Genomic DNA, 20,693 nt, shown 5'->3' with positions numbered 1-20,693 from the left:
TTGATACCAAAACTGATTTTGAGAACAACTTCTCAGCATTTTGCTAAACAGCATCTGTGTGCTTTATTTATATTGATCAAGCAGCTCCACTGGGATCTACCCAATTACACATCTGTGTAATTACACAAACTACCTGTAAAGCACGCACAATGCAAAAGACAACATATTTAATAATTATGACTTAACTATAGTTATTCACCTTTTTTTTTTTCAAGTTGCAATGCATAGGCTGTAAAGAAGCTAATTTTCTTTCCTGTGAGTTATTTTTTTTTTATTTTTTAATGGAAAATGCTTATTTTCAAATGTAAGGATGTAATTTCGTGGCAGCTTGAGCTAATTTGTCATGCTTGCTACTCTTCCTCCTCTGTTCCTCCCCTTCCCCTTCCTGTGCTTGTATGTTCTCTCTTTTGTGCTAGCACTGGCACTTGGGTAGATGGACAGTCAGACAGTTCAGATTGCTAATTTGGTTGAAAAGTAATTCTACAAAACATATTCCATGCTGATAAGTGAGGAAGTGGGAATGAGCAGCAAGGTGGGATTATCAGGAATAGGGTAGTCTGTATGTAGATTTGAATAAGCTGATGTGAAACTGAGTCTGAATGGAGGCTTATGTGGAAAAATAATTACAAAAATGTGTTCCGTTATTGTAGAACATGTTTATTAAATATTCTTATTAAATACTTCAAAATCATACCCCTGCTAATGCTAATAAGAGTAGTATTTACTTTGTTGATTTTTATATGAGTTTGTTCATTTTTACCCTTAGGTAAATCCAAAGCAATATTAACAACCTGAGTACTGTAGATTTAAAAAACAGTAACAAGTACAATACTACATTAAAATATTCACACTTTGCCAAAATGATTGTGGATGTTTACAGAATTTTTTCTTTACGTATAAATGTTTACATCTAGCAGTTCACTACAAAACGTTGATTTAGGAATACAAATGGATCTATATGCCTAAGTGTTATTTCTTAAAGTCAATCAGAGGGCTCACATGGCCACTTCAGATCCTTGAAAAAGCTACCTTTGCAGCTTTGGATTTGAAAGCCACGTTCAAGTTCCAATTCAGGAACAGCTGATCTCCAACCAATAAACCCCTGGGTCGTTTTAGGTACTGGAGGAGATGGATTCACCTAGAATAAAAGTAATATGTAGGATTCAGTGATCAAGAAGTTTTTGGTTTTAATTTTTGTCATTCTGTCATGCAACTTCCTCTTTCTTGTTGTAGTGTTAAAAATAGTGGTTTTAAATGCAACCTAATCTGACAAATTAATATCCTGAACATACACCAACGTTAATGGAAGGAAATAAGAACTTCAAAAAAATCGCCCATTTACATGTGAGTTTGTATTTATAATACAGGATGCTTTATAATTTAAAAAGCCTTTAGAATAATTTAGGGCCTATACTATTAGCAAGACTCAGGGAAATAACTAAAGTAGTAAAACAAATTAAAGGTAGTCAGAAAATTAAAGGAAAACTATACAATTTAGTCTATAACTGTTACCATTTGGTAGTATATGTTAGTATATTTAGTTTTTCTTTTTACTTCAAGGAAAAGTAAGTAAAGACAGAAATTAACACTTTTGCAAGTTGTTAAGGTGTTCAATATGTCTGGGTTATGGATGCTTATCTATAGTTTTGTTCAATATATTTCTAAGGGCTTTACATACTTTACTTCATTAGGAGAAGAATCTAAGATTTAGTTTTAACTTCTTTCCTTATGTAATAATAATTTATAATCTAGATAACTTCTGTGAACAAGAGTAATAGGCATTTTGTACTTGCTGCAATGTATTTGGTAGTGACAAAGCTACAGAATAATAGTTCCGAGGCCAAATGCTAAAGATCTTACAGAACAGGCTGGCTTTTGCATCAAGGACTACTTATCCATTCCACTTTCTTTCTGCTTTAAAAGATGGATATGCATGAAGTTAATCTGCAACTAATCTAGCTAAAAAGGAAACAAAACAAAAGCCAACAGCCTCTGTTCACTGACTGCTGTGCTTACTTTGGCTGAATCATCTCAGTTGGGCACGTTGTATCACTTTAGCATCTGGGGACTTATTCAGTAGAGAAATACACAACAAGAGAACAATGTTTCAGTTCTCTTGCCAGAGTTGCTTCACTTTGTTCTTCGGCCAAGAATAAAAAATGTTTATGATATTTAGGTGGAGCAGTTCTTCTGAAAAGATAGTTTTTATGGCCAAAAGTGCCACCCACTGAGCAGGATAATGAAGGAAATCATGTCCCACTTATGATCTGGGGGAAGGGACAATGAAAAAGTGTTTATAAATCTAATCTAGACAGAAGAACAGATATGATGACTGTTACCAGGAAGGTACATGTACATAATGGTAGAAATTTCAGAATAAGGACTTAAGAAATTTGAATCTGTAAAGAGTGATCTAAAGCACAGCTAACCCTTGTTGTCCTTGGCAAATAAAGATTCTGAGGTCAAATTGAAACTCTGAGCCCTGCTTCAGTATGCACTAGGCTGCATATGCTACTCTAGCAGCTGATGATTGGCTGCATGATTTGTAATACTCATATATCCTGGTTGTGCCAAAGTAGAGGTAAATATGACTGACTGAAATTTGAGGATTGTGACAGAACTGAAGAGCAAGTAACACTAACGAGAGACATGCTGCTGTTTCATTTCTCTTCCGCACTCATCACAGGCTCTTAATTTTTATTTCAATTTAATCTCAGTAAAACCTTTTATTACTTCCTGACCTTATCTCCCCACCCTTGGAATCCTTTGATGGAAAGTTCACCAAATAGGAATTTCCAATCTCTTCTGTTTCCTTAGTTTTCTCAAAGTGAACTAACCTTTCTTTCTGGTAGCAACCACATCCTGCTTCCTCCTTTATGAATAGATTCCTCTCTATGTCAGTGATTCAACTGCCTTTATAGCTCAATAGCTATTCAGTGGTGATTCTGAGACCGGTCATTTATAAATCAAACCGTGGGTCACATACCACTCTCATTCCAGTTGTGTGTGTAGTGTGTGTACAACTTTTAGACTCTGAATATAATTACATACTATGAAATCAAACAGCTATGAATCAGCTCATTAGAACTGGATTCTCCTGGCCAATCTAATTTGTGCCACTAAAGAGGACTTAAATTACAACAAAAATGACTACCTTAAAGAAAGCTAGAAAAATCATTGCATTGCATTGGTTGAGAGATCAGGTTACGATAAGCCTTGTATGTATATATTTGAGAGAGATGGTCAGCAGTCATAAAAAGCCCTGTGAACACTTTTCTATTCTAAGCAGTATAGTTGACTGTTCTGTTATTAGATATCACAGAGGAGTGTATAGAGGAAGTGCTTTACTGAAAGATGATTATGTATGGTGAACTAAAAACCATATCCAAAGGGCAATTTCTTGTCTAAACGGTTTCAAATACAATTTACTTTGACCTTTAGTTAAAGGCCCAATTCTAATAGACAACTGATTTTTAGAGCTTGGGTGGTTGTTTAACAGAGATTCCACTGTACTGCATTTTTAAAATCTAATTTTATAACCTTAATATATTTTTCCATGGGTGTCACAGGTCGAATCTGCAGATGTTCTGGAAGATGTATCTTAGGCTTAGCTTTTTCTTTCTTCTTATCTTCAATCAACTAAAACCAAAATATTTACATAAAAAAAATAAGATAGATAAAATAGGCAACTTACTGTAGTGATTTACAAGTTGTTATAATGTATTTCTGGGTTGTAGAAATTCATTTAGCTCTTAATTTTAGCTGACAGGTTAAATATTGCCAAGGGATTCCAACTCTCCTATAGAGGACTGTAAATGTATCTTATATGAACACAAACCAAAGACAGATACATGCTAAACGCACATATTCACATGTAGAAACAATGCTTAGAGTTGGTCACACTTTTTAGCTGTAGCTCTATTAAGACTGTGCAAAGGGTGATATGCTTAACTGACCACTGTTGTCAAGGATGGATAAGGAAGCCTAGAGGACCAAAGAATTCAGAGGTACTAACTTGGATGCCTGGAGGGATTTTCCAAATTATGAAAGCAGATTAAGCACTTCAAGCCCCCCTGAAACCAGTGTATCTATAATTTATTTTAGCGGCTGCACTGATCCTGTCTTTTAGCAACAAAATATCATGATTTCAAATGTATTTTGTTACATATCATAATTCGCTACTATATTCTACTATCTAAAATCACTGAGAACAGACAAATCTTTCCAAATATTTTAGTTTGCTGTAATTTTCCCCACTGAAAAAATTAATTAGCTAGAACCTTTTCCCCTTGATTTTTAAACTACCATACGGATAGACAAAGGGGAAATATTTTCCTGTCAATGTGCATCTAGTTCTTGTTAACACTACTGGAAGTCATGTTTATCAAGAGAAATATATCAGAATATGCATAGCATACAAATTTACTACTTTCCATATTTTATTCAGAGGAAAAACTGGAATTTTGAAGCCATCTTAAAAGTACTGCATTTGTTAACCGGGAACCTAACTTACTAAAGCATGCTCAGTACTCTCCTACACTTTTGCACTCTCTTCATTTTATGTACAGATGAGAATATAAGAAAATACGGCTTAATCAAAAGCTTATTCTACATAAACTGTGCAAATAAGTTTCATATGTTGCTATATTCTAACCAATTTTACCTCTTCAAGAGGTGTTGTTAAAAATCCCCATTTCTGAGACCATCTCTTTGCAGCTTCTAGTTCACTTCCAACGTATTTTTTCCTGAAGCAGAGATATGTTTGAAAAGACTTTAAAGAAAAAAAAAACTTTTTAAAACAAAGCCCAGCAACTAATGTCACCAATGCAAAGCCCTTTAGGATGAAGCTTTAGGCCTCTACCTCAAAACAGCAAGTTCATGACTATCTGACTCGGAGATAACGAGGAAATGCTTTCCGTAGGTTGGAAACAGTAAGCCTGAATACACTTCCTCCCAAATTACACTTACGTTAGGAAATGGCAGTTAGAGGAGGTCACAGTTGCTATGATGACACTTTTTTCGGAAGACTTGAGAACCAAGAACTCCAAAACGCTTTCACACAGCTGTTGGTAACCGCATTCGCCATCCTGCCTGGTGCTCTGGCTCGGTCCCCATCCTTGCCCCAACCCGCTGCCCATCGCGCACAGGGTTTGGGGTACGGGCAAACACCAGAGCGCTTGGGCAGCGCCAGCTGCTTCCGCCCCTCACTCACCAGCTTCGGCTGCCTGACTCAGGGCTAGGCTACCGGAGGGTGTTAAATAAACTGGGCGTCAGGCTAGGTAGGTGTCTTTTAGAGGGGCCTGCACAGCACGGGGAGCACGAGGCTTCACAGACACGCGTGGAAGAAAATACGGGCAAACTCCTCCGCCCTCAACCCCGCCGAGGGAAGGGCGGCAGGAGGTGAGGAGGAGGCGCGGGGCGGGCCGGGGGCGTTACCAGATGTTGTCCTGCGCTACGAAGTTGCACTGTGGGGCCCCGCTGGTGCGTCGGTACGCCATGTCCCGCCGGGGGGTCTGGCCCGGCCCGGCCCGGCCCGCGCCGCGGGACGCAACGGGAGGCGCCGGCGCACCGAGCCCGAGCCCGAGCCCGAGCCCGAGCCCGAGCCCGAGCGAGAGCTTGCGGCGTCGCTAGGCGACGGCGCTCGCGCAGGCGCCGCCCGCGAAAGGGCGGGAAGGGCGGACGCGAGCGCCTAACGGTCGGTGGCCTCGTGGCGCCTCAACGGCCGCCGCGCGCCTCAGCGGCCGCCCCTTCCCGGCCGTAGAAGCACCTTCACCCCTCCGTCCTCCTCTCATCTCCGTGCGTGCACCCTGCGCTTGCCAGCACGGAAGAGAAACCCTCCTGAAGTCATGTAACTGCCGGTGTTTCTCAGGCGAAACGCTAAAAACTCCTACTCTGTGATTTCTAGTCGTTTTCAGGTAGGGTGCTTGATGTTGCAAAGAATTTCTTAGGTTTAAAAGAAAACCTCCTGCTATTTAGTGGGAAAGTATTTTTGAATGAATGTGATAGAAAGCTGAGCTCTTGTTTGGGGAATTAGCCTTATTTCAGTGGAAGAAGTGCTTTTCCAAACTCAAGAATTTATTGATTGTTCATGTTCTTTTCAACAGAAGGTAATGGTTTGACACCTTTCCAGACACCCAGCTGCTAACGGTCTATTTTAAGAAGAAAGTTTGGGCAAGGAAGTTTGTTCAACGGTGAAAAACTTAATGTTTTTAATTAAGTATTTAATAGAGATGAAGGATAGTTGGCATTGCTGGTGAGGATCAATGCCTAGGACACTGAGCAATTGGTATGTGCTGTGATAGATGCTTGTTTTATTTCTTGGATTTTTAACTTGCTACCTTGAGTTCCTAAATCATCTAGCTGTCCCCCCCCCCCCCCCCCCCCGAAGATTCTGATTTTTAGTAATTATAGGGGGAAATGTGCAGGCCTTGTGACAAACTGTTTTTCTAGTAGAAGTTACTCTTCAGCAACTACACACCAATATCAGAAATTCTGAGATAGCAAGCCTTGAGCATACTTCAAGGGTTATGTGTGAGAACCTTCCAAAATATTTACAGCTTGTATGAAGTTCACTGAGTTTCAATATGTTAATATTTTTGGCTCTCCATCAACTTTTGGTACTTTTACTTTCTTGCAGTAGCTTTATAAAACATTTCAGCAATGAATGTAGCCAACTGGCTCTTTCCACTTATGGATTTAAATAGTTCCCTGGCTCCCTTCTTTTTGTCTGGAAATTGGTTTGTGCAAACACACAGTAAATATTTAATGTGACTTTTTCACACTATTTGGCAATTATGATCCATATTATAAAATAAATGCAGAAAGGTTTTGACCTGACCTGAGCAGTTACAGGCAACATGTTTGAATGCTTAATTGCTAGCTTTTTATTTACTTTTTTTTTTTCTCTAGGGCAAAAGATCTAAAGGCCCTAAATATTTGAATATGGGAAGACTGTAAACACCTGTAATAGTCATTTTGAAAGTACAAAGAACTTCTATTTGAATAAGAGAAAAAAACCCATCATTCTGTGGACCTAAAATAGCAATTAGTATGGCTCTTCTGGGTCTCTAAAATCATTAAACTACCAACAAATAAAACAAAATGTTTTGCCTACATGCTATTTCTTGATTCTCTAAGTCTAATTGATAATTAGACTACCAGTTAAATCAGCTGAGTCTCCAATCACACCCATAAATGCTTACTCATTTGTCTTACTTAATTAAAAGTCCTGCTGCTTACTCCTGTTTATTTCAGGAGCCTTTTTATTACAGATTTTGATGCTTTCTGTGAAAAAAGTAATTTGTTAATGAAAACAATTAAATTCATAGTTTACTGTGTGCTAGGGTTTAAACAGTATTAGTGTTTGTGCAGACAAAATGAAATTTGGTATTCTAATGTTGTGAAAATAGGACTTTATAATGTTCACTCTTTTGGTATTTAACTGAATTATATTTCAGGTGAGAGGATGTAGTAGATGAATACTTAATTTTTGCTCTTATTAGGTCTTTATGAGTGCAGGACAAGTTAGAATGCTTTCAGTATAAGAAAAGACATGAAAGGATTGTAATGAACAATTAAATAGCACTTCTGCTTTTGACAGAAGTTGCTGAATAACTTTAAGGGTCTATGTCCATTGAAAGTCAAAGGTCATTAAAAAGAAGCCTGGACGTTTTAGCTACATACAACATCTATCAGCAAATGACAGATCTTGAGTAGATTATTCAAGATACATGTTTGAATAGTATTAGGTCTAAAGACCTAAGGCCTCCAAGCAATATTTAGATTTTCTAAGCTGAGTATGGCCATAAATGCCAAAATCTCAACAGTATTGGCTCAGTTCTTCCAGATGGATTTTTTGATTATCCAGTTATCCAGCCACTCAGTAGTACTGCTATTGATTGAGTGACTGCTAGGTCACAGAAACAGTTCTTCAAGAACTTGGCATGCTGTGTGTAATTCAAGAGTTGCAGATTGACTTCTTCCTGCATACTGTTTAGGCCTTATATCTGGGAGAAGGGAAACCTTTTTCTCCTTTGCCTGGTCCAGGAGATGCCACAGTTTATAAAATATTTACTGGAGCAAGGATGGGAACTGAGGCCCACTCTGTCTTACGATTATGTGATTTAGCATGTTCATTGGATAGTTAACAAAAAATGATACTGTCTACAGTAATATAATGAGTGTAACCCAAGGAATGTGTAGTTACTCATGGCAACTAACTTCAAGAGGAAAAAAATTTTAGAGTAGCACTCTACATACAGATTATATAGCCCCATGGTTAGGCCATTCTTGTGGAAAATGAGTTCACATACCATTATAAATGGGTGAGAACTGAACCCAAATATCTTATAATGTGAGGACTTCCTCTAGTAGATCAAAATAAAATGATGATTCTTCCTTCTACAGTGTTGTAAGAAAGGGCTTGCAGAGGTACCTGTTGTCTTCCAAGCATGATAGCTAAAGAACTTCTGAAATCTGTATTTGTATTTTGGTCTTCTCCTTTAAATGGATCTTCCTCCTTTCCAAAATAGTGAGTAAATCTGTATCTGTTTTTGTGAGTGAAATTGTTAGAATCCAAGATGGAGGCCATAGTTTCAGACAGCCCTACGTTGGCCTAAGTCAGCGCACCTATGACTGCAGAAGTAGTTTCAGTCACCTTTTTCAGATCCTTCACTCCTTTCTCCCAGCAGATGAGTTGAAGCAGGCTGGGGTACTGATATGGGAACTAGCCAAAGAGTGGGGAGGAGGAAAGGACTATTTAACCCAAATTCAGTTTTCAGCAGAAGATGGGGCAATGGAGCGGAATTTGGAGAAGGGCAGCACTGGAGGATAATGCTAGGTCAAACTGGTTGCAAAGCTACAGCCTTAGGATGTTGTGTTGGCATAAACGTAGGTGGGACTGCTCTGCAAAGTAGGTCAGGGAACCAAACTGGCTTAAAAGGACCCTGCAAAAAGAGAAAAATGTTAAAACAGTATCATTTTCCTAATCTGTTTCACAGAACAGTTCCATAAGCAGTTGTGCTTCTGCAATTAAGATAGCAGACAGAGTGGAGACGGGAAAGGGTGATGGGTGAGCTAAAGTGAGCAACTGAGGGTAGGCAAACATTTTAAGCCCATGCTGCTACTAAACACTTAATATCATGAAATGATGACTTTGGTAATGTCATTTGTTATCTTCAAGAGTTAACTTTTGATTTTTTAGAATCTCATGTGTCTATCTAAAAAGTTGTAAGGCTTTTTATATTACTTATTTGTAGAGAAAAGTATTGAAATTAGCATACAGTAGTTACCTGTTTGATAATCCTTGAAATTATTTTCCATTAACAAACCTGTTCTCCTTTAGGTACTATGTAAGTAAGTGCTATTTATCAGCATCTCCATTCCTACTGAATGAACACTTCATGGTACTCTAAAGCAACTGTTCTGTAACTTCAGCTTCAGTTACAAGGCCATACTTTGATCATATCTGTAATTCCTGTAATTTACAATACAATATCTGAATTGTAATACAATATCTGTAATTTTTGTCAGCTCTACAGGTTATAATATACTTAACGATCTTGCTAGTAGAGACAAGATTCTTCCTGTCAATGCCTCCTATCGGAGAATTGTAGAAAAATAAAAGCAAGTTGTTAATTTATTTTCTGGTGTAGAAGGATTTTTAAGTGTTTTTATAATTCATTAGTTCTTAGGCCAGAACATGAATTATTATCTTAAATTATTCAGCACAAAGTGGCAATTAGAGCTAAGTCCTTGATCTGCTTACTAAGAGCTCTATGTCACTCAGGTTGGAAATGTAGAGAAAAAGAACAGCTAAGAATCGTCTTTGAGAAGCATTGGATGATGTTAAAAAAAAAAAAAGGCTATTAATACTTTATTCCTGCATGTACGTGCAAGACAGTAAATGTGGGCAGAGGTGTTTTAGGGGACCACAGAACAATACTGTGGCTTGGCAGGACTGACTTGGAGAAACTAATTTGCTTGGCTTGATTTGAAAGAAGCCTTGGTCATATAGGGACTATTTCAGTCTTTGGTATACCTAGCAGTGTAGAAGCATAGAAGCGCTTGGGAGATGCTTTCTCCAACCCTGTCCCACTCCCATGTTTTTATAATAATGGTGTACTTCATAAACTAAGTGACTGTCATAGTCAATGGGAAAGAAACTATGCAAATGAAAAAATATGACTGTTTTTCACCTTTACAGTCTAAAAACTTACAAGTCAAGAAGCATTTGTCACTAAATGAAGCTTTGAATTATGTACATGTTTTCTGAACAGTTTTGAAACAAACTAACAGCTGTAAAGATCTATTAGAATGGAAATAATTTTCTTAGGAAGAGATGGAAATTATGGATAGTAATTGTCTTTGCAGCGGAGCAGCTATTGCATTGTGTCCTGCTGGACTAGACATTTGACTGCTGTTTTCTGAGAAATTCAGATGCAAGTGCTGTATAGTGCATGCAGTGTGAATGCTGTGTGCTAGTAATATAGGGAATTAATCGTGCCAGAGCTGTGCAGCTAACTAGTGTGTGACCAGTAAGTCTAGTTAGTTCTTGATGTGCTGTCACTTTTGCTAGGTATCTTGCAGTATGTAGAGACAACTGCTACTGCTCTGACCAGGCTGCTTGATGTTTGTAAATCCCAAACAAATATTCTGCACCAATGGGAGGTAGAAATGAGGAAGAGAGTAGAATGCCAATGCCTTGAAGTAAATTCACAGTTGTGTATATCAGTCCATGTTCTCTGATTTTATTTCTGAAGATCTGTGTTTCACACTCTAAGCAATGCTATCTTTAAGAAACAAAAAAGCAGCCTCATTGTTTCCTTGCAGATATACTGACCATTGCCTCTTCCCCTCCCATGTCAGCAATGACAGAAACTCTAAAAATCAAGTTACTTATTCAGGTACTTGTATATTCATTTACATATTTATGCTTAGCTCTTTCATTGAAAATATTTACCAAAAAATGTTAATTAGTACTGGCAGTTCTGTGCTTGCTACCCCATGATATTGTTTGTAATAGCAAGTACGGGAGCCTAGTAGAGGAGACTGTAAACATAACTTAAGCATCTTTCCTTGATTCCTTGTTTTTGGCTCAAACTAAAGATTTATAGGAGATACCTCTTTCTGTTACCCAGGTGCATGTTGTAGCTGATAGAATAAGTTTGCATGCCTCCTAAATAAAACTATTTCAGCTAGTGACATAGGAGCCTTTGCTATTTTTAAATTGGAGGATGAGGTTGCATTGAAGTATGATTCTTTATTCTTAGGTGTTGCCTCTGAGCAGTGTTCCATAGCTGCAGTTGCAGCAAGTGTGCAGAGTGCCTTCTTACTGTGATTTCAAAGGTAATGGAATATGATGGCTAACTTCTAGCCCACTCTGTGAAAAAATTTCTTGTAAATGCTGAAGCGCAGCGCTTACCAGAGCTCTCCCCTTGATACACATTGGAGTACCTAGGCCTAACATGAAGTAAGAAGGCATAATTTTGAGTTTGTGCTGTATAAACTGAAGTCAAACTTGTTCTTTGAAAGTGTTTTTTTGTGACTCCTTAGAGTGCATGTTTCAAATCAGAAAAATTGCCTTTTTTCTTTGTGCATGAAAGGCAGGGGGCCTAGGACATTTTAATAGCTTTCATATTCTACTCTGCAAATATATTATTGCAGCACAATAGTTTCTTTGCATGAGAACTACTTAAATGAGTCAAAATGGATTGAAAAATGTATTTCAAGTTTTAATTTTATGCACAGAACATTAATGAGTAGTGCCCCTTAGAGACTTGCTGTCAGTTTAACATATTCACAATAATCTCAACACAGATGTTATTCCATCTAAATCCTTTTAGAGGGAAGAAACTAGTAATTTTTCCTTAGAGGATGTCAGAAAATATATTATTGTTGAAATTGCGTTTTGATCCCAATGCTATGCTATGTAAAATATCACTGCTAGGAAGAATAAATAGCACATTGTTTCTGAGGTGATATGCATGTGAAACTTTCTTGAGCCTTCTGTAAATTTAAAAACAAGTGATCATTTTGTTAGTCCTGTGCATTTTTACTTCCCTTTAGGGTGATTATAAGCAATGATGGATATCAGTATCTAATTGTATTTTAATGTAAGAGAGTATTTGTTATTCAGATTTTTCTATTTGCAGCTGTAATATGATGAAGTTATTATCCATGTTCAGATACATTTCGTGGTGTGTTGTCTGAGAACATGCATTAATATACTTGGTAGAAAGAAAGAATATACTTAGAATAACATTTTTTTTTTGAAAAACATTGAAAGTATTCTGTCTGTTTCATTCTGTGATAGCAAGTCCCTCCCCCCAACACACACTTGGTAGACTCGTGCTGTGATCTGTTGATTCTTAAATATTTACTTCGAAATATCTTCAGGTTTTTTGTATGAGACCAGTCTTCCTGGAGTATCTACAGCTTTGAGAGTGAAGTTGCATTTATGCTGTAATGGTAGTAAGAGTATAAATATATTGTACTACACCATGTACTTTCTAGGGTGGGATGAAATTTGGCCTGATTTTGTTGCTCAGTTTGAAGGAAGTCTTGCTGTTTCATTAACCTCAACCAAGGCTGATCCTCTGTGGAAAAGCTGTAATAAGTGCCCAGTATCCACCTCCGCATGTACATGTGATGCACAGGTAAAGTGAAAGAGCATTGTTAGGTAAATATTGGATGACTTAAAGTAATGATCTGGTTCTGCAGTTTTCCCAGGTTCTAAGAACTCTCCTAGGACTGTATAATACAAGGATAATCCTTAAGATTGTTGACACTGGAGTACATAGTGCTTTACCATTTCTATGCAAAGAGAGTTGGTTAAAATAAATTCTCATCTGACTTTGTACATGGAGTACTCTTGGGCAGGGGGGAGTGTGGCACACACTCCTGTTCCAAAAAGCAGGAAGAGGATCATCAGTTCCACTCAACAAAGTGTTCCAACCACTTTTGGGGAAAGAACTACAGCTCCCACAGCCATTTCATAAGGCCTATTGACAATAATAAGGTTGCAGATGTATGGTACTGTAACACATAAAGGAGGATCTCTGTTGCAAGAATGAAGTTTATTTTATGTGTCTTGATGCAGAAAATTGAATGTGATGATGACTTGCTGAAACTTCAAGGTGGTGGGACTGAATATCTTTTCAGAAAATACTTATTTTGCAAAGACAGACATTTTACTGCAAAATAGCTATTCATTTCTCCTCTTTGCTCGTAAGATTGCTAAAGGGAAAACAAGTGTTAATGTGATATAAAATAGCTGCAAAAGATGCAAACAAATGCAAAAAAGATGTCTCAGATAAAATTTCCAAACACAATAGTTAGTTTTAAATAGAATATTTTTATCTAAAGTTTAAAATGAATGAAAATCCAGTTTAAATATAATTCATGTAATCCTACCACTAAATTTTTCAGGCTACTAATGCATTTTTTATTATTTGAACTTGTAAATGTAAAATTTTGACATGTATTTAAATATTAATAGAAACTTGTTCTATATACAAATATAAAATATTCCTTTGCATTTTTAAAGATCAAGGAATACAATAATTTGCCCACTTTTATAACAGGTTGGTTGATGTATACATTAATGACCTTAAAGGAACACGTCGCAGGCTTTGAGCTCTCTAAATTAGAGGCTGATAGATTTAGCACTATTACTTACACTACCTGATCTTTTATTTACATACATTTTTAAGTGTACTGTTGGAAAGATTTGTTTATCTGAAAGTCAGAAGGGAATGAATTAAATATCTGGGACTTTTGAATACATAGTAACTATTTCTAACCAATTAAGATACTTTTTTTTTTTTTTTTTTTTTTTTTTTTTTTTAAAAAGACCATCGAAATGGCAGATAATTCCTGTTGATCTAGGTAAAATGATAACCTGTGGATCAAAGGATAATTTTAATATAAAATCACCAAAAATAAATTGCTCTATAAATAAATCTCAGTACTGCAAGTGAGATACAATGATTTTTATTTTGTTTTAAATATTGAACTAAACATTTCAGAAAAATAAGTTTTGCTTCCTTGTATATTTTCTAAAAATTTCCTGTTATAAGATTTGTTTTTTTGCCTTTAGAATTTCCTTGAGCCTTCAGAAACTTTGAATGCTTATTTCTGCACAGTCTCAAAGGTATGAACTAATAAGAGTATTACAGAAGTTGAGCATGAGTTGAAAATACTGGATTTTACCTACTTTTAAAATCTGCTCTGTATATCATTAAAATTTTCAAAATTCTCAGAATTCCTTAATTAAAATTTATTTTAAGACAAGGAGTTAATTATTTATTTTGTTGCTATATATATATATATATATATATATGTATATATATATATACACACACATATATATGTATATAATATAATACCAAAATAAGAGGAAGTAAAAAGCAGCAAATATTCTAGTATTTTCTGAATGACCTCGATAAAAATATTTTAAAAATTTTCAACAAAACATGCTCACATAATACTGGCATTACTGAAAATACAAATAATTAGCAAGCTGTAAATTGAAAGAAAATAAAAAGACAAACTGGGGAGATATTCAACTTTTCTAATAGAGAAGTGTTAAAACAATATCTTGACATTTATTAAGATCTTAATGTTATTGATAGTGTTTCTCCCAGTACATGTTCAAATATTCAACTATAATAAATTGTAAGTGTGAGGAAAAGTTATTTCTAGGAGCATTCTGCATTGCTTTTTTATTAACATCTACAATAGCAATGTACTGGCCATATCTCTCCCTTTGATACTTGCAGAGTTGCACTGGGGTACCAGCAGAGCAAGAAGGTTCAAGATTTTTGCTCTTAAAGTCAGTTCCACATTCAGGCAGTCAGATGTGTGCAGTGATTAAGTTAAATACATACTGTATTTATTGAGTTGTTGGCTGAGAATAGTGGAGGTTTGGGAGTTTGGATCTGTTTGACATCTTGTGATGACGTAAATGTAGTGAATGCTTTACTACTTGTGGAATTCACTATAATCATAGACTCTCAGAATAGTGGAGATTGGAGGGAACTTCTGGGAATCATCTAATCGAACTCCACTGTTCAAGCAAGGTCAGCTAGAGCAGGTTGCCCAGGACCACATCCAGCTGAGTTCTGAGTATCTTTAAGAGTGGAAACTCTACAGTCTCTCTGTGCAATTTGTTTCAGTGTTCAGCTGCCCTCACGGTGAAGTGTTCCCTCATGTTCAGCTGAAATTTCTTGTGTTCCAGTTTGTGCTCGTTGTGTCTCATCCTGTCACTGGGCACCACTGAAAAAAGTCTGGCTCAATCTTCTTTACCCCTTCCCATCAGATATGTCTAAACATTGCTAGGATCCCCCCAAACTTTCAGGCTGAACAGTCCCAGCTCTGTCAGCCTCTCACTAACTATGGGACTGGAGCATCTCTCTTATATATTTATAGCCTTTTGCTGGATTTGTTCCAGTAGATCCATGCCTGTCTTGTACTGAGGACTCCAGAACTGGATGCAGCACTCCAGTTATGGCCTCACCGGTGCTGAGTAGAAAGCAAGGATCACCTCTCTTGACCTGCAGGTAACACGCTGCCTGATGCAGCCCAGGATGCCAATGCACTGTCATGCCTTTGGCATAAGAATGCGTTGCTGGCTCATACTCAGCTTGTCAGCCAGGATCCATCAGATCCTTCTTCCTGCAAAGCTACTTTCCAGCTGGTTGGACCCTAAGCTTACTGATACATGAGATTATTTCTCTGGGGCAGGATATAAACTTGCTTCCCTGCCTGGCTGAAAGACGTACCCTATCTGAGAAGGGGGCTAGTTTTGGCATTGCAGTGGCAAAAGGCTGTACTTCTATACTGAGTCCATTTCTAGTGTTGATGCACTCATATCTCCACTTCTAGTAAGCAATTTTCAATTTACCCTGTTTTGTTTTTGGGAATACTGCAATTTCATATGTTGAATTAATCCAAACCTTGCTTAAAAAGTTAGACCTCTTATTAATTTATTGTAGGAACTGAATGTCTTACAGCATTGACTGGATAATCTAGAGTAATCTCTATACCAGAAAGTATGCTGAGCCTATATTATGAAATTAAAATAGATTTTCTTTCTAGCCGGTAAATCTACAAAGCATTCCTTCAAAGTGATCATCATTTCAGTGTCTTATCAGTAAGAATTTAGCTAGCCAGCTAAATACAGTTTATACTATGTTTTTACTTTTTTATAAAAAGCCTGATGTAGGTCCACTCTGATGTAGAATGTTCAAACATAATTGCCTGCAGCATGTAAACATCTTGTACCTTCCGTAAGGATGGAATATTTATCCTGGGCAGCGTATCTGTACAAGGCATCCACACTGCCTAAATGCAGCTTGATTTATGTAGGACTAAGCAATCTTTTGTTCCTGAGCTAACCTTTTCACAGATGTCAAACTTAAAGATGTAGGAGAAAATTTAATGTTGTATAGTGCTGGCTTGTTGTGGAATTGTCTATGATAGGAGACATTTCATCCTATGGAACTAAAACATTGTAAACCATGGACTAAATTTTGAATGTAACCTCAAGCAAGTTTGCAACTTTGTTTTGGGAATGAAAGCGCAATGATATTTACACTTCCTTGGAAGAGCATCCATCTGTCCTGCACTGGGAGGTCCCAGAGAGAAGGGAAAGTCTTCTGCTGAGAAGGCAGTAGATTTTTGCAGTGTTTTGGTCCCACATACTGAGAGGTGATTTCCCCCCTCCCCGTGTCTGCCTAGGGGGCACAGAGACAAAAGTTTGCCCTTTCATGGTAGAAGTGCCCATGTAATTTCTCCACAACTAACCACAGCTTTGGTAGCTCTGCACAGTCGTAGCAATGACATTTTTCTGCATCTTCCATCTAATCACTAAAGCTATCTTTGAATCTCTCAGCTAATAGGATTGAAGAGACCCTACTGTTTTTAATATAGAGTTGGATACTCATATTAAGTAGTTAAAAGCTCGCAGAAATAATAATTTTTTCTCCCTTATGTACTTCAAAGCTTTGTAACTATCTAGTAACTATCTAGAGCTAGTTTATTCTTGTGGTAAGATGTTTTCTCCAAAAGCATGGCAATTTTATTTGTCATTACTCAGAGAAATGAAAAGACCCTCTTAAAGTATATGAAATGGCCACGAACGTTTCAAAGAATGCTATCTTGTTTCTGCATTATGCAAAATGTTGGGTGACTCTTAACAGTAACTGCAAGCTCTGCATCCTACTGCTGATGAAACTGTAGACTGGTCAGTGATAACCTGCAGCATGATGTACCGTGAAAGATGATTTGTTGTTCAAAAATATTATTGATATTAATGTCTGGGAGGCTCTTAGGATGAGTATGTGCATGGAGAATGAAATTCAGTTCCTCAATAGAATATACAGAGAAAGAAAATACATTCTGCAGGAGTCTATTTTTTTATAGTAGTTGTGGGAGGTCATGGGATTTAAAATATTTACACCGTCATACTTATGAAATCCAATGATCCTAGACATACTTACTTGCATTCAGAAGACTCAATATTTAGACATATGCTTTATGTGTAATGTTGCCATAGTGAAAAAATGATTGTACAGTGACTGTAGCATAAAAAAAAAAAAGAAAGAAAGAAAGAAAAAAGCATAAATTTACTATTGGGAAAATACAGGATCTTAGTATTGAATGTAGATTACCATTTTGCTGAATTTTGTTTATGCTGAAAGAGGTCATTATTTATGAAAGAAAAAATCTTTACAAAAGAAAAAATAATGCTAAATTTGGAAAAGGTTTACTATTACAAATTACTTTATTTGATGTTCTACAGCTCTCTTATTTTGATCAGATTTGCTGCTCCATATGTAAACTGCACCTTTAAACATAACTTTAAACGGGTTTTTTCCTGTAAGGAAAATGAATATTTTACTAGGTGCTCTAACAAGATATATGCAGTAAAAAGGCAAATGATGAAGCATCTTAATGTAGCTATAAGCTTTGGTTTAATAGATCTTTGGCTAAACCAGATTACAAGATACAATTTAACACATATATAATCCAAGTTAGTGCAAACATCTTTCTTTTCTGTAGCATAGTAAATAGTACCCACTTATGCAGGTTTTCACATTAAAATAATTATAGGGGGAGGAGGGAAATTATAAGAACAGAAAGTAAGTTTACTCTTCCTCTCTATAGTGAAAACAAATGTGTTTTTCTCCAGAATCTGCCAAGGCTGTGTTTTAATGATTTAACAGATGGAGTTGGCACATGTGAACCTGGAAGATGCATCTGTCTGATTTTTCCAGTCTGAGGATTTTTTAACTGCATTAATAGCACAGACGATGGTAAAATATCACCTCCCCAGGCTGCTTTGCTCTCTTAGCACATAATGTCTTTAAAGAAAAAAGTGATAGGATACTGGGGTGAGGAAAAGGCCAGAGAAATGAGGATTTGAAAAGTTTAATATTTTCAGTCTTCACTGCATTAGGCTTTTAAACCTCTCGCTTTGATTAATTTTGTGTGTGTATGGTGCGGAAAGAGAAATTCTACCCAAGCAGCTTTATCTGTGATCTCACAGTTCTGTTAATTGTTTGCTCTAAATAAACAAACACCATTTAAATAAGGAGACTGAGAACCACCGTGTTTTGGCCTCTGTAATTTAAATGACTGTGACTTAGAATGTTGCATTTCCAATTTGATAATTTTACTCTCTTCCTTTGTAAGTTCTTGCAAAGCTTTTGTGCATGTGTAACTTTAGGCTTAGCAATTGCATCTAGTCACTTCTACTGCTCATTCAAGCAGGCAAACAGATGCTTAACTGTTTGGAATCAGGGCCTTAATTTGGATTTCTTTGTTTTAGAGTAGAATATGTAGAGTTTACCCAGACTTTCTACTGAAAGTATGATATGACTACCTGTGTCAAGACCTGAAGGCTATTGGTTAAATGTTTCAATAATACATAAGAGTCGATGAAAATTATAGGCTTATTATACTGTTTCTGTAGATCTTTCAATAAGAAAGTCTCACTTCTTAAGGAAGAATTGTCCAAGGACCGGATCAAGTATCTTACTTAGCATTTACTCACGTAAGCTATCCTATCTGCTTGCTCTAACACTGCAGATAAGTGTTTGCTGGGATATGGAAGGACTCCTCATTCTGTTACTAAATAAAAATTTAGTGATGAAATGTAAATGAAATTAATTTGCAGTGGGCAGTGAACCTTCCAGCACTGGCTATTGCAGCATGGTACTGAGTTAATTTCAGCTTTACCTTACTTTTTCTGGGAAATAAAATGAAAAAAGGAACAAATCCTGCTGTTAGTGAAATTAGTGCAAATATAGTTTTCTGCTTATACACAGTAATGTTAGAATAAAAGCATTCTAGATGGAGCAAGGGTTAATAAGCTAATGATTGATACCTGTCATGCATTAACAGAATCCTTTGCTACAATTTTTCATTTTTTCTTTAGATGTCACATTTCTATCATTAGAACAGAAAGTTTAACCTATCAAGCCACCTGTTTGCAACTATTTGAAAAATTTAGGCTTTTTATTTAATGATGGAAGCACTGACAATGACAAAGTACCTGAAAAATGTTAATCATTGTTTTTAGACAAGCATATATAAAATAGATCAAAAGATCTTAGCTTTCAGTTGTTTTTGGATTATTGAATCTGAAAGATGCAACAATATGCAGTTGTACCATCCTACCACATGCTGTACTTACCGCCTGCAAACTACAGTAGGTGAACACCCTGGCCAACTTCTCTTTGTCTTGCCAAGTCACAGTTAGAAGCAGTCAGTTGTTTCCTTCTAATAACGACAGTGCTGACATTTCACTCCTTGTGGAGATAAAACTTGCTGAGATGACAGTGACTTTGCCTAAGAGCTGAAGATGAACCTGAGAAGTGACAAATTCTGATTCCTAGGACGTTGAAATCAATGGAAGCTTAAGCCTCACTGCAACCATACATCAAAAAATCCTGATGAACAGTAATGACGTTTGCATTTTCAGAAATCTTATTGTCAAGATGAAAGGTAATTTTTTAAAAAAAGTATATTTAATTTTCCTCTCAAAATTCCAGCATGACAAAGAATTTTCTGAAAGTTTAGAAGGTTTGAGGTTTAAAAAGTAAAGAATTGTCAAAACCAAAAATATCCAGTTTAACGTTACTGTCAATTTTTCACAGCAGGAATTTTGGTTATCTGTGTTTATGCAAGTGCCATAGAAATATTTTTTTATCTATACTGAAAATAAGTAATAATTCTTCTGTGGATTAAACAATGCATTGTAGTTTCTGTATTGTTTAGTCTACATCCATATAAAGTATTTTCTTTTGACAGAAATAAAATCTTTCAGCAGTATGTGTACCTAAATTGAAGCCCAAAGATAACAATGAAACTACTGACTTCTGCACAGGTTGTTATTGTTGAACAGACTCTTATTGTTAGAAACCCCTCTACCTCATATCTTAAAAAAAAAATTCCAGTAACAGAAGAAGCTGCAGTTTGTCTCATTTTGTATTCATACAGTAATGAGTACATAGTGGCACAGACTTGTAGTCATAATTGGGGTCTTTCAAAAAGAGAAGCTATTCAGTCCTGGACAAAAACTGAGCTTGCAACCTTCTGATCCTCAAATAGAAGTCGTTCTTGTAAAGTAAAGGAAAGCCTCCATTGTCAGCAGCATCCATCTCCCTACCTTATCTGTGGGCCGTGCA

General features: G+C 36.6%; 1 protein-coding gene across 1 annotated transcript; it reads right to left on the bottom strand.

The window, feature by feature from the left end:
- Positions 1-982: 982 nt before the first annotated feature.
- On the bottom strand, positions 983-5,498 carry CIMIP1 (ciliary microtubule inner protein 1). Its single transcript, XM_062589544.1, has 4 exons — positions 5,437-5,498; positions 4,664-4,745; positions 3,541-3,639; positions 983-1,138 (listed from the first exon to the last, which is right to left on the bottom strand). Exons 1-4 carry the CDS (start codon positions 5,496-5,498, stop codon positions 983-985), a joined length of 399 nt encoding a protein of 132 aa, XP_062445528.1.
- Between the last annotated feature and the right edge of the window lie 15,195 nt (positions 5,499-20,693).

Source organism: Rhea pennata, chromosome 16 (assembly GCF_028389875.1).
Source record: "Rhea pennata isolate bPtePen1 chromosome 16, bPtePen1.pri, whole genome shotgun sequence".
Lineage (NCBI taxonomy): Eukaryota > Metazoa > Chordata > Aves > Rheiformes > Rheidae > Rhea > Rhea pennata.
Note: the sequence above shows the minus strand (reverse complement) of the source record. Positions and strands in the feature narration are given on the sequence as shown.